The sequence below is a fragment of the Bradysia coprophila genome, chromosome III, assembly GCF_014529535.1.
Source record: "Bradysia coprophila strain Holo2 chromosome III, BU_Bcop_v1, whole genome shotgun sequence".
In the NCBI taxonomy this organism is placed as follows: Eukaryota; Metazoa; Arthropoda; class Insecta; order Diptera; family Sciaridae; genus Bradysia; species Bradysia coprophila.
In genome coordinates this window covers 4,710,367-4,737,294 of record NC_050736.1, presented here as the reverse complement: position 1 = coordinate 4,737,294, position 26,928 = coordinate 4,710,367, and the positions used below count along the sequence as shown (strand labels likewise).

Sequence of the window (26,928 nt, the reverse complement as noted above, 5' to 3'; positions counted from 1 at the left end):
CTAAACTGTGCACATTTTATAATTGTTATTTCCTTTTCCAATTCATATTCCCGAACACCGACCAAATTCTACGCATTTCAGTGTGTAAAAACAACAAACGAATTTATTTTCGTATCTTATGGCCAGCTCATAAATAAGTTGGTAACATAACCCAGTTTCACTGTTGTGACCATTCCATATACGTCGTAGCATTGATTTAAATCGGATCGTGTATGTTATTAGCTATCGGATCTTTATTCAATGGTCAACATCTTTGATTTGCATTTATTAGCTATATAAAGTAGTGCTAAGTAAAATTTATAGAAGTAGATGAGGCGCCGCTATCACACGAACATTTTGTAGATACGTAACTTTCCACAAGAAAAATGAAACAGTAAAACTGAAATTGTATAGCCAAGCTTCACAGACTCTTTTCACATCTTAATTTGAAAATTTTATTATAATTTGTTCGGGAATAAAAATGTGTTTATACCCCGTTCTATACATTGTTGTATACCATTTTGTATAATTTTATGATTGTTTTCCAAATCGGAAAATGGGAATATGAAACGGGAAGTGCTCGGGTACATGTATGTAAATTTTATATATGAATTCCCAGTATAAGTAAAACACGACGCCGCCAAGCATTATGAATGCAAAGTGGGTTCCAATGGAAGCACTAAACGTAAAAGAGTGAACACTTAACACTGATCCATTATAATTTCCATAACGAAATTAAATTTCGTTAAATTACATTTTATTATTTCGAAGCATTGAAACGCTGGAGAACGGAGAAAAGTTTATAACTGGTTGCTCTTCAAGCATCTCGAAAATTGCTTCATTTTTCAAATCGTCAATTATTGCTTAATGGATTTTGAAATTTTGTTGTTTTCGCCCAAGCATCGTAAACATTTTCATTATTTTAGCATAGGCTTAATGGTACTGAATGGTATGAAAATGTTGAGTGTTTAATACATAAAACACAATACATTAGATAGAAGTGTGTCGTATGAACATAAAAACTTGTCTAAAATTTTCGTTTATTCTGAAAGGGAGCTGGATCGTAGAAATATATTGCCAAAGGTTAAGTACAAACAGTATTTTTGTTACAAAATATTAATCTTTCAACAGAAAAGATTTAGCTTGTTCATGTGCTGAGAAATCTCTTCTCGAGAAGCACTTACGTATATCCGAAATTACAAATTAATGCGTTCAGTACCTACTCAAATTTGAGAACCACACCACACACACCCTCTTAACACAACGAACACAAAAAACCACTCTACGAATTTTCAAAATCCTCTTGCTATGTGCAGATTTTTATCTATATCTGCTTAACATCACATCGAGTCTCGAAACCAGACCATTTTGTATGGAAATATATCACTTAAGTAACAAGTTTTGAGTTCAAAGTACTTGGAAATCGAGTCGCAAATTCCTCCATCAAATTGACCTATTTCGTTTGCTGAAACTATTCACCGTATTCAACTTTAATTATATTTACATTTAAAACTGCAATGCATCTGCATTACTCACTTCAGCTCAAATGAGATTTGGATGAATCAAAGGATATATTTAGTCAGGGAAAGAAGCGAATTCCAAATTATAACTTTTTATATTCCGTTGAGTGTTGCTGTGTGGGGTACTTTAAAAACAATTCCATCCATCACTAATGTAATCCATTCCACTTAAGTGTATACAGCGTAAAAAAACCTATTTCTCGTTAAAAACCCCTCATCAAAAATAAAATCATGGACATACATTGTGGTACAAAACTATATTTTCATTCAAAATTACCATCAACATTCAGCACTCAACCAATTCAACACAGCATCCATACCATACACAGATTGGTACTTCCACATATATATAATGTATCCGTAGCATACATTCGAGTCGAGTATAATGTACACATAACACGAAAAAAAGGGAATTTTTATCCTAAGCCATTTAAATTAGTCTTTGGTACACTTTCAACATTTTATTTTCGTTTTGCTGCTGTGCATAAATGGTTTTTAATTAAAAACAATTGCACTTAATCTGCATACAGGATTGGCCGGATGATTGTTTGATAAATAGCTTTATACCTATAACGTTGCTGAAAAGCACGAGGTATACGTTGAGTGAGCTGGATAGTGTTTGTTTTTGGTTTGCATGAAGTTGCAATTTTTAAGGTCGCTTTGAAAATGTTTGCACTGATGTTCGTGTATATAATACTATGGTTTGGTTATACAGCACACAGAATGTGTTCGTTCATTTTCGACTGCGTATTTATTCTTTTAGCACGCAAATCGCAATTCTATTGGGGTGTCGCGTAAGCAATTACAAAAAGTGTAAAATCAAAGTTGGTAGGACAATGCAAGAGTGATTATGGGACCGTTAGACCTAGCAAATGAGTCTCAGATGGTCCGGGTTAGAGTGTTTTATACAGTCCGTTTCTTTGTCAATAAAAATGGTTTTTGTTCCATCAACAACACCTCTAACATAAAATAACCTTCAATAACAAAGTATACTGCCAAAGATGCCTGTCATCTCATGGATAATAATTTATATTCAATTTTTAATAAATATCTAAACATTTTTCCATTACTGCATTATAGTGCCATGTTTGCTTGCTGGTATAGACATACTTCAGGAAATACCTACCACGTAACGGTGTTACGTTGATGATCTCGTTAATTATGTCGTTGATGCAAGTTGTAGGTTAATTTCCTATTGATATACACAAGGTACATAAGTATGATTTAAGCACTAAGAAATCGTGCTTCACTACTTATGTTTTGGTCGTCGGCTTTTATTTACCCACAATGTCAATGATGAATGTTCGTTGAATTAACAAACAAAAAAAACCATGCATAAATGGCACAAAGTGTAAAATATTGCTTTTTAAATACTTCCATTTAACATACGATAGAGTCAGAGCATAACTCGTTTATAATTAGAATACAGTTTTGGTTGGATTCACTCGCAATCATCATTTTTGGATTTAGAATTAGTCACATATTTTCAAAATTAAAAAATATTCAGAAATGTTTAACCAAAATATGATAGCAATAAATTCGGTTTTGTGTTAAAATATGTGCAATCAGAACTTTCTTTCAAATAATATTTTTCAATTTTTTATTTCGTTTGTATCGTTATGCTGATGAGTTCGCTCGTTCGCTGAGAGCTCAGATTAGAGTATAATTATTCTGTAAGATTTAATTTAAAAAACAGCAATGCAGGACTGCGGGTTGTGTTTTTAGAGAGCCATTCTGACACTAGCCACCATTGTTTTTACAGTTTAATTGTAATCTAATGATTCCACTGCCACATAGGGTGATAAAATGAACTCATTAATTGAGTTAATTGAAAAATGCGATATAAAATATTGTTAGCGCATCTATGCTACTTATCATCCACGTACAATATTCACGATATCTACTAAAAAGCAACATAAAATTTATATGAAAGCAATAAAATTACGAATTTCCTCGGAACTCATTTATCTTATCATAAAAATAATCTCGAGTATTACTTCGTCTATATTTTACTTCAAAACGTTGAACTACGGTCATGGTGTGTACTCATGTACATTTTCAATTTTAAAAGTCGAAGTATAAATTAGAGAAAAAAATCATTTCAATATATCCTGACAGGGCATATTTTTGGATAATTCATTTTCTAAATTTGTGGAAAAAAATTTGCGTTGCTACTGGAAACATTTTGGAAAGATTTTAGCCCATTTTTTGAAATTCATATTACTCAATTAGTAATACTCATATTACTAAGTGACATACGTTTGGCCGCGACATTCTTCAAATCCACTTTTCCTAACTAGTGTTAATATATCGCGACTTCGTCGCTTATTTCCAACGTCGTTTAGGAAAAGCTTTGTTCCTAACTTATGCTAAGAGGTTTTTTTTAGCGAATTCAATTCAAGCACTCGCCTCCGGCTCGAGCTGGAAACTTCTCGTTCGTTAAAAAAACATTTTAGCATGCGTTAGGAAAATAACTATTTTACCTTGAAACCTTTGGTGGAAACGTAAACAAATGTAGATTATATTGTCTTCCACCTTTTTGACATTTGCACGAAAATGAGTCATAAAGGCTAAATCATGGTAAAAAAATGTCTCATCCGAAAATATATTACTAAGTTCCATCGGTCTTTTACCAAATTATGAAAAATAAATCTCGCAAAAATAGGCTCTGCATCCAGCGGTTTCTGGTTTCTGTCCAAAAATTTGTCGACAATTAATCGACCTATAATGCGTGTTGAGGAAGAGAGTACACAAATGTGTCAGAGTGTCTGTACAGTTTTAAGTAAACATTCCAATACTGTGAGCATTCATTTCTTATTTTAATGTTTAAATTCAATGTCAAATAAACGAGAGATCGTAACCATAAAGGTTTGTTTTATTAAGCAAATCGATAAACTGTTTGAGCATAATATTCTATTCAAATTTATATATGGAGTGTATGGTCCGAGTAAAGTTTGTTTTCTTTACCGAGAAATACATTTATTTGCAATCAACATTTACTTAACAGAGTCCAAGAAAATAGTAAAAATTTCTGAAGTGGTCTGACGATCATCGCAAAGTTACACTAATTGCATAAGAAAATCGAATTCAAATCCAACGATTTGTTAGGAAGGTGTAACGATAGACGTAGAGTACATTGTGGTTTGATTTCTCCAGTTGATAAATAAAGAAAATAAATCTTTCGTTTCCTTCATTTAGAAATCACACAATCAATCTGAATTGTAATAGTGAACGAACATAACGACGTAACGCATTTATCTCAAATCTAACGCCTTAAAACTAAAAGGTATTTAATCGATATTAATCAACGACTATAAATAAAAATACATTTCTGCATGTGAAACCGAGAGCAAACACCATTATTAAGTGTATGAAAATCGATTTATTACTTCCGAATCCTCGTATATTTCATAGGTTATGGTTGAACAGTGTTTGCACGCCTTCAGGCAGATCATAATAAATAAGTAAACGCTTTCTCAGCTCACATTATAATGCAGCATTACTTGTGTAGTGTGTAACAGTCATAAATCAAGTGAAATTGATTATTCTGGTTCGTATGATGTGCTCCTATAATGTATAACTATTGTGATGATAAGGAGTGTATATTGATTCGGTGTCAGACCTAACTATTGGCTTGCATCGGAGAACTAACTCTTTATTTGAATTGGCTACGAAAATGATTGTTAGAAAAATTGCTTTCATATTTCCATGCACATTATGATCGTAAGGGATTCCACATTCTCTAACATAAAATTTTACGACGTGTGTGGTTTCGAAAATCAATCATCGCCCTCAACTCTTCCTTCTTCATTAAACACATGAAAATAAGTATTTCTTCGACTAGAAAATCCTTTTCTGTTTTGTTGTGTTTATGCTATCCACATTGTGATGCATCGTAAAGCAAACTGTTCTAAAAATGTATTAATTCTAGATGAGCAGTCCTCAGCATTTAATATTTTCAAACAATTCTAATTTTGATACAAAAAAAAATTAATTAGATACGAGCCGCATATTTTATATCTTGCACCCCTTGAAAAATATCACTTTTAGCATTTTTATTTGTTCAACATTTTGAGTAACAAAAATGTGTTCAACTTCTAATGGTTAATGATATACAATAACATGACATAACACAACAACCGCACGCACTATCAAAAACAACATCGCCAGAAATACTTCTCTCATTTAACGAGGGGAGAATTAATTTTTCTTTAAATTAAAAAATGTTAAATTGTGATTAATGATTTTGAAAATGGAAACCTTTTTTTGAGGAAAAATTTCATGTTGACCGAATTTTTATCATCTAAAGCATCTGTTCTACTCAACCATTTCTTTGTTATTATAATTGCAACTTTACAGCGACTCGGGTTCTGCTATTAATTATTCTTTAGGTTTTGTAAAATTGTTGTTCAAATTAACATTTTTTCGTTTGCTTTATAAACACTGGTTTCAGGTGTTCCACACTGATATTTTCAATTTCGACGCATTATTCAATATTGCGTTTTAAAATAAAATCTCTTTCATTAAAGATGAATTCTTCATGGCTGAATACCCGAATATAATACGTGGTAACGAATACCAAATATGAACCCTCATATTTCTACATGAAAAACTAATTAAAACGACAGCGTATGTTTCAATTAAAATACGTACGCATTCGATAACGTACATACGTTGATTGCTAGACGCTAGATAGATATATTCCACAAAGAATGATAACGTATGTAATGACGAAGTGAAACATCACTTAACCGTTGAATTAATTACAATTTCGAAGCGCTCCGAATTAAATTAAAAGTGTTTTAATGCGGCGTGCACAAAGCGAGTACACACACGTTTCATCGTCTTATTGGCATTTTAGCGATTTTATTGTATGTTTAAAAAAAAAACTCGAGATGCTATTTTTAGCTCATAGTAAATTTTACGTTACGGTACGGATATGCTTCTGAGTTTTTAATCAATTTGGCTAATGAACCTTGCATTACGTATAGGTATTCGTGTGGGCTTCTTGTTCATTCATAAAAAATGTTAATAAAAACAGAACAAAACGATATACAAACGCCGCCGCATGTAAAACGATGGATGGAATAATAAAGGGCGAAATTGCTTTTTATACTGTATAAGCTTGTTATTAAGCTTGCTTCATTGGCTCTGTCAGTAGCTACCGGGTATAATGCTACTTTGTACTCACATTTTTTATTTCATTAAAAAATTTGTGAAATGAATCAAACAAAATAAAAAAAAATTGTTTGTTTAATGCAAATTCATTTTACCCTTTCACGGACAGAAACAATCAAATTTTAGTTGAATTGATTGTTCTTTGAAATCAATTGGATGTTTGTTTCTTTTGTCTTACTGTTCCGATACAGTGAAAACCAATCAACGAAATAAACAAAAGCGAATCAGTTAGGGTCGATTTCCATTAAAAATCGATATTTTTCATGATTTCAGTTGGAGACAATTTAAAATACATTTTAAATGTAATGTTACACCCAAATTCATCTCAAAAACATATGCTGCGCTCCCTCGCCGAGAACAACACAAATCATTTAACCATTATGCGAAGACAGGCCTATTAAATCTCCTCGAGAATCGTTTTTAAAAGAACTAAATCCACTTGAAAACTCATTTTCATTTTTCAAAATTGAGTTATAATTATTATTACCAAGCTAAGCCCGAATTGCAACCCCTATATGAATCGTTTGTACAGCATTGTAAGTTCTTCATGCACAGCATAACAAGCCTCGAGTGAACGAAATTATTTTCTTTCTAAACAGAAATGCAAAGAAACCGTCATCGTCACCCCTATTTGTTTTTATTTAAGAACGCTAGACTTTAATATACCAAATGACACGTGACTTTCGAGGGCTAATAAAAAAATAAATATGCTCTGTCAGGATGCTGGGGTTTATACATTCGAATGTAAGATTATATATACACAGCAGAAAAATCGAAAATGGAGATCAGCTGCATTTTATGCGTCTATGAAAACCAAATGCCTCTTTTACGAGTTTATGGAATTTCACTTAAAACATATTTTTCGTATGGAATTCTAAGTATTTAGGGAAGGGTGCGAAGTGTATTAACAATACTTTAATCATGTAGAATATGAGCAGAAAACCAGACGACTCATTATGTAAACAATTTGTGAGCTATATAAGATAAATGACGTTAAAGTTTTACAAAATGTTAATTGAGAAGAGAAGTGTCAATTTAATTATTTGGTTTAGTGTGACTCAATTTACTTACATTCAGTGTTGAATATTAACTAAATAACCATTTAGCTATGAACAGAATTGCTCTGCATTATCAGAGACTCAAGCTGGATTTTACTATATTGCATTTTCAATTATGAGAATCGTCAGCGTGCAAAAAGTTTACTTAAATCGGTTCAAGGGTCAATGTAATTAAAGCGAAAGCTGCAATTTCAAATATAGCCTGGTTCGCATCAGACAATCGTAGCCCCGAGTCAATAGATATTACCATAATGGTTCACAATTTTGCCTTCAAGTTTTTCTTGACTCTATTAGAAAAGTTGGGTTTTCAGTTGCTTGTCGGCTCTTATATTCACGTCTGTTGTACACCAGCCAATAACGTCATTTATTTTTCATACAAGTAATTTCTTTTACGTTCCATAAATACCGCATTGTCACTTTAACACCTCGGTAAAATCATTTAAAAATGTATTTGTCGAGTACGTGAGTTTAAAACAACAAGTTCTCAATATTAACATATAATTACAATGCGAGACAAACAAGTGTTTTAATGCATTGTGTGGTGCCTTGTTTTACTCTATTTCTTTAGATACAACGAGATCGATCGTGGTCGGGTTAAGAAACTGGAGGTGTCATTATACTGGTAGTTTTTTTTTTTACATTCGCTGGCTACTTGCAGTTCCACTTTTCACTCATCGTATGCAAATTGATACGTTTTTCTAAAAGAACTGAATCAAGATATGAAGAACAGGTCGAAGTTGTTCATTTAATGCTTTCGTCATACAAACTAGCTTCACGTTTTGAAATTTATAAAAATGTTGTCCAATATGCAACATTCAAAATACAAAATGACAATGGGAAAAAAAATCGTGAACACTTGTCGATGTACAGTGCGGTCTCTCGTCCATTGCAAAACGTATCGTATTGGGGTGCCACCGATGGCCTATGATCTCCACTCTGCATTGAAATAAAAAGATTAATTTCAGTGCTAAACAAATAATGACCCTGTCAAAGCTACCTTGTTAGCTTCGTTTAAGTTTTCGTCCGAATATCCTTTCATCACCTTCGTAGCAACTGGACCCATATAATTGTTTACCACTGCAAATTCCATGAGTGATAGAAAGACGAATACCGAGCATGATGACATCCAAATATCAACAGCTTTCACGTATGAAACTGGTGGTAAGGATTTTTGCGACTGCGTGTTCTGGGTGGCTTTTTAAATGATTTGATATGAGCAAAATCGTTTAATTTAAACCTAAGCATTCTCACCTAATGTTAGAAGAGAAGTTACGCCTAAAGTAACACGAGCCGGAATTGCTTCTGGTTTTATCCAAAACGATATCCATGACATCACCACAATCAATGCAGACGGAATGTAGGTGTGGAATAAGTGATAGCCGAGACGTCGTCGCAAATTGAAAACAATTGCAAGACAGGTAAAATTACCTGTGGAGTATTCAATTGTGCAATCCGTCGTATAATTGCTCGATATGTCCTGTTGCGGCAGTTCGATATCTTCGTTCACAACCAGTGCGTCAGTCATATTCCAAATGAAAACAAGATCTTTCACCGTATGTGACACTGTCGATGGTACAATAAAGTTAGTAACAGCAGCTGGTATAAATAACTGTTAGTTACGAACAGCTCTCAATCATCATGGAACAGACTTGAGTATCGTGAGGATATGACTCGAATTTCATGGCACATGATAGAACTAGTGTCAATCTAAAATGAAAAAGGTAGTCAACAGTCTACCTGAATCTTGGTAACTCGTAATTTTCCAGTTACTTTGACATGTATAATAACGATTTGTCCTGATACAGCCACAGATAATGGTTCGGTATGCTCATTTCATGGAACGTAACTTTTTTGGCATTTTTAAAAAAACAATCTGGTCTCCAAATGCTGAAGTGAAAATTGATAAATTCAGTTTCACAAATCTAATAATACATTTTTACCTGTGCAACCACTCCACATCCAATATTCGGTACTCTTCACTCATATTTTCCGGTAATCGTAAGCGCGGATCACGCCATGTTTGAGCCAGAAATATGTCAGTTACATAAGTCTAAACGTTGTAGAATTAATATCATTGCAAATAACTATCGAGCAGTCAACATTACCATCGATTCTTCATTTATTGAATCCAAAGATAGGACTGTAACGTGAAAATATACAACTGTCGGTTGACCCAATAATTTAGGGGCTCGATTTTTGTCGTATTGACGAGATGGTTTAGGCAAAATGTCACTTAGTGATAAACTGGCTTCAAAACGTTGGACGAGTTCTCCATAGCCCGTCGTTTCATTGCTTAAATAGAGAAGCAAGTCGGTAGGCATTACTAGTTGTTTCTAAATGAAAATCATCTAAGCTGAAATCACTCATAAATAGCATAATACAACTGGCAGTTTAATATAAAGATGTGGTTAGTAAAAAGAAAAAAAAACTAGGGCGATATACTGTCCGAACCTGTAAACATGCGATGTATATCCCATTGTGATTGAGTCGAATACGAAACACAGCAAAATACTTAGAAATTTTGCTGAGTATTTCATTATATAACCAAATACGATCCGGACGATTGTTATTTTCCTGAATGAGTTTCTGGATTTTATAACACGATCGTCAATCCATATCATAACTTTTTATGGTTGCATGCGGCTTAATAATATTTTTTTTAAATTTTACTTATCGTGAAATACTTTTACGCGACCTGTCCGTTGTAACGTTTAGAAAATTTGACACAGTTTAAATTTGAATTAATTCAAAGTTGACTTCATTTCGATAGTTTCGATAGTAGAAGAAAAATGAATTTAAATTGGCTACTAATTCAATTACAGAAAAGCAATAAAATCAAGAATAAAATGCCAACATAAAATAATCTTTTTTTGCTAATGCACCCTCGTTTAATGACATTAATTCGTTTTTATTCACTTTGCCGTATATTTTATTCGGTTCTTGTGTCACGAACAAATTTTTAGTAACTCCAACACAACGATATCCGTTTCCATGTTTGTAACGTTGACGAAAATTATTTAGGCCCGCTTATTGTCTAGCATAAAGATCAATTTTACGAATTTTCATAGTTTCAGACATCCGTTAAAAAACCGAAAAATGTGCAATTTGCATCACAGATTGCAGCGCGACAAAATATTTTACAACGACTGAAATTTTCACATGCACTAATTTAATTTTCCAATCGCAAAGAGAGAAAGTATTGGAAAACCGCTTGGTAATTCCGTTTGGAAAAGGTACCGGCACAACTACCGACTATTAAAGTCCAAAAGGCTTTAAACTTTTTAGTTATCGCACATTAGTCCTGCACGAATTTGAATATAAATTTAATATTTGAGAATGATATTAAAATTATAGGATTTTGAGGCGAATTGTTGTTGAAGTAGAAACCTTATGAAACCCGTGAAAGTATCATTAAAACTATTTCCTCTCTTGTTTAACGTGTCACTTAGCTTTTGATTCAAAATCTATTACTTCATTTATTTTAACGCACAGTTTATTGTAATAAGACAACACAAACCGGAGGTCAGAGGCCTTCGCTGTCAGAAACACTTCACTAGCCGTTTCTGAAAGACGCGAATAACAATTCCACAATGACTTAAAAATTGTAAATCGAAACGTAGAGATTCCCAGGTACACATTTTCTAAAATGGGCACTCTATGGCTTCGTCTTGTAGCATACAAGTTTTAAAAAAGAATTTATTGGTCATTTGTGTCAATTTTACATTAATACAACCTTTTAAACATATCCAATTGCATTGTTTTAATTCTAGTGTTGGTTTGAAGAAAAAAAAAATTCTGTTACAACAGTGTTAATTGTGGCAGAAGTTCATGAATACCTTTGAACGGAAAGGTTTATTGACAAGAGGGTATATGGCTTAGCATTGATAGTGTACGTACTTGTTCAGTAGTCTTAGGTAAAGGAACGCGGAGAAAATTTTACCTATTTTTAACTGGTGGAATGAATAGAATCTCAACGATTGTTTTACTAATTAGAAAAGTCTGCTAAATACATTCATGAATCTCGCAACATCACTACATTAAAACACGATTTCAACCATTTGAATCTGTAATCCAGTAAATCCACGTAGTGTGACTAAATATTTCATTTTGTTTTGCATATTGGTTTCCAATATTATTACATAGAATAAGAATATTAAATAATTTGCGTAACATATCCGCACCATTCATGGAATATTTATTCCGGCTACCAAAGCAAAATTTGAATATTTTAATTGCAATTTGAGCCCCAGAAAATGTGTTATGGAATATTTTAACCGAAAAAAAAGTTATTTAATTACTATGCATTTTCAGTCGGACTGTTATGGACATTTACAATTTTTAAAATGAATTTAATTTTTGATATGCGGTTGAAACCTAATTATTTAAAGTACTTGATGTATTTAATAATGATGGTTTCAGGTTGATGGGCGGGATGTTGATTACAAAAGAAATTACGTTACCGAGCAATTTAGAGTAAATTTGAAATAATATTTTCACATATTTTCCTGACGGTGGCTATCACCTAAGCGCCAGCCAATATTAGGAATTTTAAATTAACACACATTCCACTTTTTCCACACATTCCATTTCTTGGCAGTTGTCAAGCAGTAGTAGATTAATTCCTCTGTCGTAATTTGCATAAGAAAGAAATTCTGATCGAAAACACATAAAAAACTACCTGTCGAAAAATGACAACGAATTATTTGGATAGTAAACAACTTTTATATGACTCCAATATGTTATATATCTTATGCAAATTATTTGTAAGAAAAGTTTGTTTTGCAAATTATTAATTTGTATCTTTGTCAATTAGTTTCTTAGAAAATTAAAAATTCCTAAAAACAAGGCATCAGAACAGTCGGAGCGTTTGCTGCGACTTAGCCCCGTACAACCCGTAATCCTATTTCGTCCGCAACCATTATACGTCCGTAGCCCTAATAAGCCCGGAACCCTAATACGTCTACAACCCTCTAATGCGTCTGTTACCAAAATGCAAGTCAAGTTGCGCATTGTCAAATTTACTGAAACCGTTCATTTTTAAAATTGCGCATAGCGCAATTGCGAAAGCCCGTACGAAGTACCTTTCAAATAAAACCAACAATTTACGATATTATTTTAGAAACCCAAAATTTTTTGCCAACTTTCCATAGGGTATTCAATTACCTCTCAAATGAAACAAAAACTATCAAAATCGGTTGAGATTTACTCGATTTATGTGCAAAAAGCACTTAGGGCCGAGTAGCGGCCTTAGTGCAAGGGCCCAAATTTGAAACTTTTTTTGCCATCATTCTATTCGGCATTCAATTATCTCTCAAATGAAACAAAAACTAGCAAAATCGGATGAGATTTACTCGATTTATGTGCAAAAAACACTTAGGGCCGAGTAGCGGCCTTAGTCCAAGGGCCCAAATTTGAAACTTTTTTCGCCACGTTCTTTTCGGTATTCAATTACCTTCCATAAAAAACTAAATCTAGCAAAATCGGATGAGATTTACTCGATTTATGTGCAAAAAACACTTAGGGCCGAGTAGCGGCCTTAGTCCAAGGGCCCAAATTTGAAACTTTTTTCGCCATCATTCTATTCGGCATTCAATTATCTCTCAAATGAAACAAAAACTAGCAAAATCGGATGAGATTTACTCGATTTATGTGCAAAAAACACTTAGGGCCGAGTAGCGGCCTTAGTCCAAGGGCCCTAATTTGAAACTTTTTTCGCCACGTTCTTTTCGGTATTCAATTACCTTCCATAAAAAACTAAAACTAGCAAAATCGGATGAGATTTACTCGATTTATGTGCAAAAAACACTTAGGGCCGAGTAACGACCTTTGAGTCCTCCCAACAAGCCCACGTTGCATCTTACCCAAAAACAATGTTCAGCAACTTTGTTCTACTCGTCAATACCTTTCATTTGATATATCACAAGCAGCTATTGCGTGCGTATTTCGGTAGATATCGTCGAAAGACTGAAAAACACCTATAGGGCCCTAGCTCTGGAAGGGCCGACCCTACCATGCCCATTTTCGAACTTGACCTTACTTTTGTCGATACCAATCGGGGAAAAAAAGAATTTTGAAAAAAGGTTGTGATTTACTCTAGCTAGAGGGGTCACGGACGGACGGACGGACGGACGGACGGACGGACGGACGGACGGACGGACGGACATTTTTTTTATTGCGGATTCGTCATCTATGAACATAACCAAATGCTTTGCCCTTACTGTCTGCTTCCAATTCGACGTGTTACAAACGGCATATTAATCTTATAAGCCCCCAGTACTTCGTACGGGGCTAAAAATAAATGGAAATGCAGCGTTAAGTGTTTCTTTTGCAAATTACGGCAGTCCTGGGCGGTACTTTGTTAAATACCAAACTAATTTGTTTCAAGTTGTTTATACAAACTTGGTAAGGTTCAAATTTTAAATTTTACCCAAAAATTGAATTGTCTTTTCATTCTTCGACTACAGACTCCAAGTTAATGGGTAATAGGTTAACACTTGCTTGCACAATGTAAATATGTATTTGTAAAAAATCTAGTGATATGCAACAATGATATGAACATAAAAGGGAGAGGGTAGTAGTTCCGATCACCTTTTTTTCAGAATATTCTGAGATTACTTTGCTCTCTACTCTACACAAATTTACTGATTTACTGGATTTACTGCGATTTGCTGACTGCGAAGTGAGCCCCCTCGGCAGAAGGTTACATTTTAAACTGTTACAGACAGCAAGCATATGACCAGTATTGTTATCGGGTCTATTACTTCCATTGATCAAAGTATTTTTAATCGATTATAACATTTGAATGTTTCGTCTTTTACTTGCTCCCCGTTTTAAATCCTGTACCCAGAGCTTGTCATTATTTTTGTCGTCTTTATCGATAACAGATGAATAGCCGTATTTGAATAATGTATTGTGTTATGCTTTCATTGCGTAAAATAGAACTTTCTTCAATCCTATAAATATCACAATTATACCCATTAACTTGGAGTCTGTAGTCGGAGAATGAGCCAATTCAGTTTTTGGACAAAATTTAAAATTTGATCCATTTCAAGTTTGGACAAAAATAATGGAATGTGTGTTAATTTCTAACTAACAGTGGCTGGTTCTTAGGTAAAAAATGTGTTTGGGAAAATTTCGAAATATTTCAGGAAGTTCAGGAAAATGTGAGAAAATTTGGGAAAAGATGAAAAAATGTTTTTCCGAAAATAGTCCCTGAATAGTAGCCACATAATTTTCACGTTTATTAAGTGTAAAAGCATACACCATTTCCAATAAACTCATGCATAATTCATCTATCACACATATTCCTTTGCCAACACATTAGCTAGCGTTAGTGCACAATTTAGTACTGTTGACTCTCGAGCTAATAACACCAAGACTATAACGAAAACTATTATATAGATCCAGCAACTGTTCATATCTAAAGTATGTCATACAATTAGATCAGCTCTTGAAAACAAATGTGAATATTAAATTAAATTATGGAAGTTAGCACAATGGCAAAGCAATGGATAGCAGAATTATTCTCTTATTCAGTCCTTACTTATCTGACATTTTTGTCTGAATGCCTGTGTCGATGTCTTACTAGATGACAAGTTGTTTCAATGCAATTATTATTATGCACAGAAACAGTAAGCATAATAACATTGAACGAGTTGTGTTAATTTGCTGAAACGAAAGCAGTAGCTTACACAAATGATTTATTAACAAAGATTGTTATCTAAATAGATGATATGACTGACAAGTACACAGTTGAGTTAGGATGGTTTTTACAACATGATGTTCTCGAATTCAATTATATTTTACAGCGCCGTTGTTTTGTCTGTAAACTTAAATGCCGTGTTGTGTAAATGCTATCTGATGGAATATTATCTACAAGTTTTATTAAAATATCAAGTTGTGAGGAGAATACAAATTAGGCGGTCTCGTGGAAATGAATAATTTTTAATTTTTAAGTAACTTCGATAATCTTTGCTATCTACAAATCACTCAGAATTATTATTTTGTAAATAAATTTCCTTTAAAATGCATATAATTGTGAACATTATATGCTACGCCGTCACTATCTTGGAAAGATATAAATTAAAGAGTCGGAAGAGTCACATCAAACGATTGAATATTTTCTGACTCGACTTATCCCAATCCAAATATTGACTGTCCTAACTCCAGATAGGTAAATAGATTTCAGTTATTTTTTATCTCTGGTAACGAGATTAGTTACGAAAGCAACTCAATTTTCAATCAGACATGAAATTCGATTGAGTTATCGATCAACCATCCAACACTGAAAACTAGACATCAAGAAATTGTAATAACAAGAAACAAGACCGTCCCAACATATTCGAATCGCTCCAAAATAACAGAATTCATAATGCATCGTCATCATCACACGTCAAAATAATAAGAAACGGCCTCTACTCGTCTTACGTTCAAGTCAAGGTCTGACCGATTGTTATAAACGAATATATATACAAGCTCATCGATCATCTGGACCAAAAATGCAAGTAATGCAAATATGCAGCATGCTAAACACAGTCGTACATACACAAACGTAACCTCTCAACGATTTGTAAAACGTAAAAACTCTCCAACACCCGGCTCTTGTATCTGCAGTTCAGTTCATTATAGACATTGTGAACATACATTTTATGCTCTTTAGACACGTATATATTATACACTAGCGGCAAGCATAGTTTTTTTTGTTGTTGGAGAATATCTCTTTCAATATTTTCGTAACTTGACTTCAGTCTCAATCGAGCCATTGTCGTGTAATGTTTGTTGATGGATTAAACGGAATTTGTTATTTAATTCACGTATTAAAAATTGCATCGAAAAATTAATGCATTTATTATATGACCAAAATGGACCATTATACCGTGCTAATGTAAATTAAAGTGCATTTCTACATTAAAAAAAAATCATTTAAACAACCAGTTTTAATGTTGTGTCCGTTCGTGATTACGGATAGCCAATATATTAAAATTTTTGAAAAAAGAAATTATTACCCGTACTAGTTGCGGTATTCAGCGTATATTGGTTCATTCAATTTAACTTAATTATTTCATCTCTGGGGTATAATAAAGAGTGAAATATATGGTTTGAGATAGCCATTCGGATTTAATGTGGTATACATGAGAAGAGTGGCTTTTTGTGTCTGCCCATTGTGAAAGAAATAATCGGCAGAACACCGAAGAAAAGACATTTTGATAAAGTGTAATGGAAATGTAAAGAAATGAAATTCGGATTTAATTTTTATATTTAAATGCATGATGAACGGTTATTATTGTAGGAAAGGTGAAAAGGTTTTATGCTATGTGCAAAAAAAGTAAAAGAAATAAATTTTCTTTCAAATCTGTGTTATTGTGTCGATCAAATTATATCTGAAGCGAAATAAAACATTGTGATTGTGCATATGCTATCGGAATGTTTTATGAAATCATGAGTTAGATCTATAAATTGCAAATCTTTGTTTATGAGATATTACTATTTGTCGACTATAAAGATTTAACGACTGCTTGAACATGGTACTTAAAGATTTGAATATGTATAAGGATTACGCAGCCGTAGGGTCGCAGCAACAGCCGAAGGTAATTTGAGTAGAAAACTTTTATCTCTTTTGGAATACTGAAGTCATCAGTTTGATTAAATAGAAATATGCTGCAAAAGATAGCTAAATATGGCCTTTCAAATTCACTCGAACTAGATAAACATCTCTTATCGATTATAGCCATGGGATATAAATCCCACGAATGTCGATAGGTCATTGGATAATCTTTGTGACTTTTTGGGATAATTCTTTTTGAATGTCAAATGTGTGCAACCATCCAATAAGGTCATTCATTTTGGTATTCAATTCAAAAGTTTAGAAACTCCAACAAAGAAAAACACATTTCACAAGGCTTAAAACCGTTGTTATACAAAGTGCCTTAAGACAACATTAGTACAAATTTAATAGGATTGAAAAGATCGATTTGATTACCGTAATTTATTTTCCCAAAGGATTATTTCGGCTATATCACTTCTGTCGCACTAGATGCTTCTGTTTCGAAATCGACAAACGATATCAACTTAATGATATTGTAACAAAATGCGAAGATAAAATTTCCCAATGGAATTATCTAAAACGATTTCGGTTCATAGACGGTTCAAGACTGACAAAATTAATTATTCTTGAAAAACGTCTTTGTTATCGGGCTGCCTCATAAAATTCAGTTAAAATTTGTCTGAAACGTAGAAATATGCTCCGCTTCGCATAACAACCCATTTAGTTTCCCCATTTTAAACATATTTCCTAATTAACATCGAAATTAATTAATTCAATTTTATGTAAATTTCAGAAAATGTACGCGAAAGCAATATATGAAAATATTGCCGAGAGTCCCGATGAATTGGCATTTAAACGAGGAGACATTTTAACCATTATCGAACAGGATACGGACGGCATAGAAGGTTGGTGGCTGTGCACATTACGAGGCAGACAGGTAATAAATATTTATTTTCTTTCATTTAACGTGCTGCTATGCGTATGTGTGTTTGTCTTTTATATTGTAAAAACAGGATCGGGAGGTTTTTTTTTGTGTGTGAAACGATGTTAATGGGACATTTAAAAAATGGGATCGGAATTTCGGCCGTAAATAATGATTGCTATTTGTAAAAGAACTTATTTTGTTTCTGCATACAATGTGAATGGAATTTGATTATTGGTTGTTTTGCACATCAATACCGAATTTTGTGGGACGATTTCGTGTTTAGGTTGTTAATGTGATTTGGTACACAGAGCCGTAGTTAGATTCCAAAGTCAGGTGGGGGAGGTATTGGAAAAATTATAAAATGACTATTCCAGGCGGGCTACGGCACTGTTGTTACAGTAAGTGAGTAGTATTCATAGTTGGAGTTTTGTGCGTTTGCTGTTTTTTATTGCGACTCCTCATACTGAGTAATGAATGATAACCAGGAACGGTTTGATACCTGCTATCGACAATCGATGAATAAGCCATGAGATTTGCCTGGAGTTCTCCCTAGAGATATAGAGAAATATGTGATAAAAAATTCGAGGTGATACGTTTTGTATCAAACACTATCAAATTACTTTACACAAACGAATTAACAGATTAACTCAGTCTGTTTCGATACACTTACCATTTCTGAAGTACGGTGCTTCACGGCAGTCAATCAACCCCACAAATTTTCTTTTGTTCTGTCTAAATTACTTTCGTTATCGCGAGTGCGGCAAAGTTGGTTACAAAAAGTTCATTACACAAAATATATATCTCAAATATGACCATAAACGGTCTTTGATTTATTGGCCATTCCCGATGAAAGCGCTTTTCTTTCAGGCTTCTCCAGATTGTGTTTTTCCGAAATATAATGTCGACATCATCAATATCATAAAGTACCAAAAATATGTTTTCCCAAATCCTTTTATGTAGTGGAATGTATTGAAAATGTTTACAATCCATCATTATTAGAGAGAAAAGTCGGTGTATTTTATGGTTTGTATTCTCCAAGCGGATACAGAAAAGGCATTAAAGTAATTGGTATGGCTTTCTGATTTTTCATGTTCATCGGTCAAATAACATGAACAATATTTTTCAATAACTTTTAAGATGAAGTCAAAGGGAGCATTATGAAGCCACAGGAACTTTACAACCAGATTTACCTTTCATATCATTTTTGGCGGGGACAGAAATTCCTCTAATTTAAATCATTTCAAATTTTGTCCCATTCCAAACAATATTTTGATTTGTTCTAGAACACAATTTTCAATTATGCGTGGTCATGATCCGTAAAACAATTTGTCTGAAACCATGGTCTATTTATCAAATAGTTATTTTAGTATTTGGTTACGTATAGGGAACAATGTGTATAACAGAATAAATCAACCCCCTAGACCCATTGTCTATAATCAAATAATACTTTTTACACACACACGAAATGTATGTTTTGTAACCGCAACTAAACTCATCAGATGTGAGCGAATTGGAACCAGACGTGCACAGGGGTACTTTTTTTATAAACATTTTTATTAGATTTTTTTCTCATTTTGTTTATTGTTTACTTTTGTATAACCGGCTATGAATTCCATTCTATATAAAAAATCGTTTCTTTGCGTGTTATAGGTACTGCATAGTCGGAGACCGCTTGTTTGTTTTGAACAAAGATATAAAATATCAAATAACCAAACTTTGCACAATCGAAAATTGAATGAAAATATTGTATTGTTTAGTTGTGCAGTCAGAGAAAGGAAGTGACGATAGTTTACTCTGGCTGAATACGATGGTTTCAGTGTGTATAATACAAATTTAATGGTTAGTCATATTTGTAGCGGAATGAGTTGGAAAATTGCAACAGAAATTAATCTGTTTTTTTTTTTGGGTTTCCAGTTTCCAACGTCTTCGAAGATCTGTTTCAATACAATTTGTATTTGCGAAGTTTTTTGTACGTGCTTTGATTATGTCTTATGTCTGAGTTATTTTAATGACCGCTTGTGCAAATTACTCTCTGGCTGATTCGTAAGAAATGCGTTCAAAAGTTACGTATAAAAAATCTTTTGCGAAAAAAAAAATTGCTAAACATTGATTGTTGCGCCTTCAGATCAGTTATTTTCCAATTTTAATTTCACATAGAATGTATGAGCGTTCACGAGGTAAACATTACGTAACTCTTTTCATATTCAATTAAATTATTACCCATTTTAATGCAATTTTGTTCACTTCATGTATCAGCGAACAAAGAGCACGTTTGTCTGAATAAAAACACGTGCGCACTGTGCGCTTTTAATATTGTACGTGTGGTTCATTACTGTCTGAAGTTAGTTTTCAGACGTACAATTTTTAATGAAGTTTTCGTGCTACTGGTGTCAGCTGTTCTCTAGTGTTGTGACAGCAAAATATGTCTTGCAATGCTCTCCAAGGATGCCACACGGCTACACCATCTGTTATCGACAAAGATGACACAAATATATTATGAGCTCTACCTAACATTGTCTTATGTAGCAAAATACAAATGAAGTAATAGATTTTACTTCAGTTTGTTGAAAACTAATTAGATCAAATCAAGTAATAGATTCGATAACTGTTGTAATGACTATGCGTTAAAAGGTTAATCAGGAAATGAGTGACATAAAAACTAAATGTTTATAGACACATTACGGATACGTATAATGTAACAAACGTTAATACGTGAAGTGATCAACATTGAATGATTGATGCATTCAATTCCTTGCCATTCGGGGCACTTTTGATTCCATGTTTTTTAAAGTAGAAATCTTCCAATATCTGCAAGCGACACTTAAACGTAAACTACCACTCTCTCCCTTGTGATAGAAACCACAATTTTAATACGGTATGGACGTTTTAATTCATTTAAGTTCTCCCCACACGTCTCTATCGATACTCGCTCTTTCTTTTTAGTTGACCCTTCAATAACTGAAATTGTTTTCCATTCTACAAATTGGATAAGTTTCCAACTACCCACCATTCCGTACATATTTTACTTCTTTTAGTTAGAAGTTGAATATTCTCGACACAATTCTTATGAAATGAAAACTTTACACATAAAGTCGATATAAAACGTGCCAAAAACTTCGTGGAATGGTTTAGTATTGCTGAGCATTTTTTTTTTATTCCTGTGACATAACAGGCAGTTCATATTTGATTAAGTCGAACAGATAGACGTTTTACATTGATTTCATAATATTAGACTCGCACGACTCAGAGCTTATTGATATAAATTTAACATTGGAAATGATGTTCGTACAATCTGTTACGTAAACATTTGCATTCCCTAAATATTGGTAAATCTGATTTGGCGAGGTGTTTTACATTTGCCATTATTTATTTATCAGGTGTAGCACAAAATGGAAAGCAAAACAAAAGCGCTCTCACGAAATGCTGGTGAAAAAGTAATTACATTTTTAAGAGACGGATGTTTGATATTCGACTCTGTTCTTTTTTTACGGACTGAAAGTTCCGTTGTTAAACCTAAAGTCAACAATTTCTCGGCTGTTTGATTATTTAGCATAGAGGTGTGGCAGAATACTTTCAATAAAAAAAGACGTAAAAAGGATGTTAAATTGAATGGAATTAATGAATTCAGTTTTCTTGACAGGATGGCAGTAGGTAAATAGGTTTTTTTTTTGTATTAAACAGAGAAAAAAAACCATTCGATCGAAAAACGATAAAGTCAAACCGAATAGCTTTTCGTCCTCGTGAAAGCGCTTGTTTAGAATTTTTACCATCTCGTTTATAATCCAATCGAGAGTCATCAATAAACGTTGAAAGAATGTGGATATGTGTGTTGATAATAACGCAACGGTAATAAAGGAAAGTGGAAATCTAAAATGGTTCGTCATAAAATTTTTACAACGCCTCAAACCATTCGGTTTCATTTTGATGTAACACTCAGGATAGGAATAAAGAAAGTATAATGGCGAAGGAAAGCTGGTTTTAATAATAATGGAAGAGACATTCAAGCATTAAGTATGCACTTACATATTTCGATCTCAAGGGACTATGAAAAATATAAACGAACAATAAGATGCATAAAGTGCATCGTAAACATCGCCCCAACCTTGCTTTGTTCGAAAGGTTGCAAAAGCTGGTAACGTTTTGTCTAGTAAAATATTCATTTTCGTAAAAAAGCACTGTAACAGGAAAAGAAAAAATTCTCCAAATGCTTGGCTTGAAGGAATTTAAACGGTCTTTTAAAGTACTTTAGCAGTTTTCAACTCTTCGAAAAACTCTAATCATTTTCTTCAAATTAGTCTTTCATAGATTGCGTATCTCCACAAAATCTGTTATCTCTTTTGTTCAACATACCGTGACGTGGTTGATGACAGATCTTTTACTTCTTTAATTTTACTAAATAATAAGAAGTCGCTGGTCAGACTTCTTTTCTAATTTTTGTAGGCGTTGTCGATAGCAAATGACTCAGTCGTTCATAAAATGTTAGCTTGGTATCGAGACATCGAAACATTATTTTCTGGACGTTACCACAATGCCTCGTTTTGCGTCCATAGGAAAATCTTCTTATTGTCATTCAATGCACTGTATTATTATGAAGGATTTCGAAGTATTGTAGTTCGTACACTCACTTCCTTTCATTCTTTATTTCGTTCACAACGTTGAGTGCTGATAAGGTGATGGCCTTTGTAGTGTTAGAAAAAGTCGTATTTAATGTAAATTCAGAATTTTATGACACTCTTGAACCGGCAAGTGAAAATCTGAGAAGGACCACACCTTCCTTTGTTATGCCGTCAAAGAACGGAAGCATATTTAGGATGCTGGCGGAATATTACGTATTTGTTCAAAGGACTTTAAACGTAATAATAACTTTGCCATAACAGTAATTGTTGTTTACTATCCGCACCGTTTACCACCGTTTTGTAACCTACAAATATGTTAATTGCTTATGGGACAAATGATTGAAGTGAAGCATCCAGAATAGAATTTATTTGTAATATCCAACATTGTTCAACCAAATTGGAGCAAAATGTAACCAGTTTTGTCACTTTAAAATCATTACATATTCATATCATATTTAAGTGATTCCCTTCTGGTGAAATCCATTTTAAAGGGTGCTAAACCCATTAAACAAAACAATGGCAACTTCCAAAGGTTCTTTTAATCACACTATGGATTTATGCTTCGAATGTTTCCGTTTGAAATGGTAAGAAGTATAATTCTAGTGCTTTGTGTGGCACAAACTTATATTACGGCAGAGAAATTATGGGTGTTATGCTTTCGTTGCTTTTTCCATTTGCGGGGAAATTTAACTTCTTTTATTTCCACTCTTTTATTGTTGGTTGTTTGTCTTACACGTTATTCGACTTTGCGGCACTTAATCATACCACAATATAAAAGTGTATATGCCGACAGTTGTGTACGTACCATCATCCCTATCTTCTCGGGAAAAAGGTCAACATTTTGACAACAGTGAGGTGCTATTATATATGATTGCAGTTTGGGTCGTGAAAGAACTGGAAAATGCGGAGTAGAAGTTGTATGTTGTGTTATGTTTCGTTCTATGGAAAGTTATGGGAAAAATGGCTGCGAAGCTGTGTCAGGGATAAATCCGATGCTTTTAATGGATTATCATCGCATGGTTGTATGTGTGTTACATAAAACATGAGCATACACAATCTCAACAAAATTCATAAACAGGTACACTGGTACACAGTATAAAAGCGTCAACACATTTCTTGTTTTATAAACTGAAACAGATTAAATTATTTCACTGTTTAAATTCCTGTTCTCTCCGGCACTATGCCATTAAATTAATCTCTGACATCTGTCACAATCCCAACCTTAATCTATCTACGGAGAGCATTGTAATCGTACATGTTCCGCTTATTTTACATTCAATGAATCTGTCTAATCGAAAAATCAATGTGTTAAATACTCGTTTGATATGATTGAGGAATTAAAATCAATAGATTTATGTGCGCGAAGCGTTTTGTTGGCTCAACAAACGAAAACGGTCATGTTTTCAATGGGAAACTAAATTGTCTATTGTGTTGGTTTGATTGAGAAACCAATTGGAAATTTATTGTTTTTATGTATGATTAACAGAGACGTATGTGCTTGAAATTTGCATACAAAGTATTCTCAATTAGGAAGGAGAAATTAAGGTCATGCGGAACATTAGTTTATGTAACGTAACGATCAGAAGAGATGAATTATTTCCGATCATTTCTTTACAATAGTTAGAGTGGATTTTTTTATCCCTCAGATTCTTTGCAAAGAAATAAAGTTTCGAGGTCTTATTAATTGCATGTTACTTGTGCCACATTTTTCATATTGAAAAAGACATTTCTAAACAGCGGATGTCATCATAAACGACACGTATCTGTGAAATCTATTTCCTCTTCTGTTTTTACATCACTCTCGGGATTTTTTTTTTTCATCGCTGTCTCCGCAACTTTTCCGATACAATAATCAATTTCAATTTTAAAAAATCAATTGGAATTGTGAGCAATCAGTATCGATGCAAGGGTGTGGTTATAATGAAGAAAACCGTTGAATTGACACATTGATCAATCATTTGCTGATCAGTAAAAAAGAGTCATTTAATATTCTGTATCAAATCAAAAGGAAAGATATCATCATTACACCAGTAAGATGAGAACAGTGTGCGACGGACATGCATGCAGCAACTATATTCAGATTCGTTGGTTTTTTCTGTGATGAATTAATAATGGAAATGATCGTAAATATGAATGAAGAGGTTTACCAACGCAATCGTTAAGGTAAAGAAAATACGGAATTAAAAAAAGTCTTCTCGGTATTATGTCTTCAACGTTTCTATTTCACCATGTAATTATTGTGTTCAAGAAACTGATATCTCTCATTTTACAATTTCATTTCACCAGTGAAATACAGAGTGTATTTGCGGACGTAACGAGTAGTAACGATAGTTAACTCAATCAGTAAAAATATTCGTCTTTGACTCTTACTTTTTCAGAGTTTTTTTTATACTAAATTGAACCTTTTCTCTTTTCCTCCCACAGGGTATCTGTCCCGGTAACAGACTAAAAATCATTCCATCCTACGATCCGGGCTGTTACACACCTTCGCCAGTCTCATCACCATGTCCTTCGATTGGCAGTGCCAGTTTTTATCACAGCACATCGTTTATGATGCATTCAGATTTATATGAAAATACATCCGGCTTGATTCATGGTCAAAAACATGGAAAACGAAGATCATGGCATATAATGCCGAACAAGGTGAGTTATTATACTGACTCTGAAAGAAATGCAAAATTCGTTTTGTTTCATAGTTTTGGCTCCAACATGTTCTGTGTGTTGAAGGAATGCCATCCGTTATGTAAATTTAAGATACAAGACGACTGAACACAAAACTTCGGATTTTTTTTCGTACAAAAAAAAAACAAATCTTCATCTTGTTACTAACGTGGCTTTGAATATATTATCATAAGTGATCGTTGTATTTCGGACATATAAATTTAAGTCAAAGTTTAAAGTGACTTCGTATATACAACACATGGTCCCATCAATAAAATAGTTATTCTTCATGCAAAACAATCTCTGCATCGAATTGTTATGCACATATTCAATTCAGATAGATAGATAGAAACAGTAAAGTTTTCACCCAGTAGATGATAATATCCAAATAGCCTAAGGCATGGGTGATGTTAAACTGTAAAAACAAAAGGAAAACTTTTTATCTGGAAACATTTTCAAACTGTGAATCGTATACATTATACGAAGAAACATTATACACTGAAAGTCTAAATTTAGTGATATGCTGCTTTAATTTGGTAAATTGGTAGATGACATGGGTTTCGACATGTGTTAGAGGTTGGTAGATAAAAGATTAACCTCATTATATCACATACATTTTGTGCCTTGGATACGAAATTCAGATGTCAATATCCCGCATGGATAAATGAGGTAAATTGATGGAATGTGAACTGGTGAAAAATTACATTTTGATGCCGAACAAGCTCCAATTTGTATACATTCCAGAGGAAGTAGGAGGTGGATGCATGATTTCACAATGCGGTTTACGTTACACAACGACATGTTGAACTATGTAATTGTTTGATGTTATGTTATTAGCACTGTTTACCTGCAAATAATCAGCGAATGGAACGTCTTTTCTACATTTCAAACGCCCCCAGAAAATGTTTTTAGTCTCTTTGTAATAACAAGTAATAACCCAATCGAATATTGATATCATAAATCGTCCCTTCCTCGTCGCTATAATTACACTACGTTCCTATATCTATAAATGCCATAATTCTCAATGACTATGGCGTCTGAAATCCATTAGATCAATATTTACAACATAAATTGGACTGGCGATAAAATAAAATGTTCTTCATTGCCAACCGTCTAACGGTGTACGAATGATCCGCATTCAGCTAAAATGCGAGTAGTAGAATGACATAGCAGTTAATAAAAATACCGAAAGGAACTCCAATTTGATTCGAATATGGATAAGGGATTTGTTCTATTATTATGCGATGACATCTGTGCGGTTGAATTGAATGAATCAAAAGGTTTTAATCAATTCAATTATTTGCGCTAAACACGAATTCCCACTTTTATTACAACCATAACAATCAACATTGATTGCAAATGAGAGTTGAACAGATGTTTAATCCATTTACCGAACGACATATCATGCATGCGTGTACGACGTACACTGTAGAATGTATGTGAAACT

General features: G+C 33.5%; 2 protein-coding genes across 3 annotated transcripts in view; one reads left to right on the top strand and one right to left on the bottom strand.

The window, feature by feature from the left end:
• The window catches only part of LOC119078951 (breast cancer anti-estrogen resistance protein 1), a 57,284-nt gene that overhangs the window by 13,326 nt on the left and 17,030 nt on the right, over positions 1 to 26,928 (top strand). Inside the window, exons 1-3 of one of the 2 annotated variants that reach the window (XM_037186707.1) lie at positions 16,496 to 17,322; positions 18,073 to 18,216; positions 25,245 to 25,463. In XM_037186707.1, coding sequence (XP_037042602.1) covers positions 17,257 to 17,322; positions 18,073 to 18,216; positions 25,245 to 25,463 — 429 coding nt within the window. In that variant the 5' untranslated portion in view covers positions 16,496 to 17,256. Of the gene's footprint in view, positions 1 to 16,495; positions 17,323 to 18,072; positions 18,217 to 25,244; positions 25,464 to 26,928 lie in introns of those variants that run through there. The other variant, XM_037186699.1, reaches the window with a different exon arrangement.
• On the bottom strand, positions 8,456 to 10,902 carry LOC119078964 (glycine receptor subunit alpha-4). The gene is made up of 8 exons (XM_037186717.1): positions 10,187 to 10,902; positions 9,841 to 10,027; positions 9,676 to 9,785; positions 9,506 to 9,622; positions 9,360 to 9,442; positions 8,987 to 9,298; positions 8,733 to 8,929; positions 8,456 to 8,671 (listed from the first exon to the last, which is right to left on the bottom strand). Exons 1-8 carry the CDS (start codon positions 10,354 to 10,356, stop codon positions 8,522 to 8,524), a joined length of 1,326 nt encoding a protein of 441 aa, XP_037042612.1. The 5' UTR covers positions 10,357 to 10,902; the 3' UTR covers positions 8,456 to 8,521.

Bases quoted from the DNA above. Each gene is read 5' to 3' on its own strand.
- LOC119078964 (XM_037186717.1), bottom strand. From the start codon at position 10,356: ATGATATGGATTGACGATCGTGTTATAAAATCCAGAAACTCATTCAGG. The intron at 9,623-9,675 runs GTAAAAATGTAT...TTTTCACTTCAG, and splicing joins GATGTGGAGTGGTTGCACAG to CATTTGGAGACCAGATTGTT. The intron at 9,443-9,505 runs GTAACTGGAAAA...TTTTCATTTTAG, and splicing joins TCGTTATTATACATGTCAAA to ATTGACACTAGTTCTATCAT.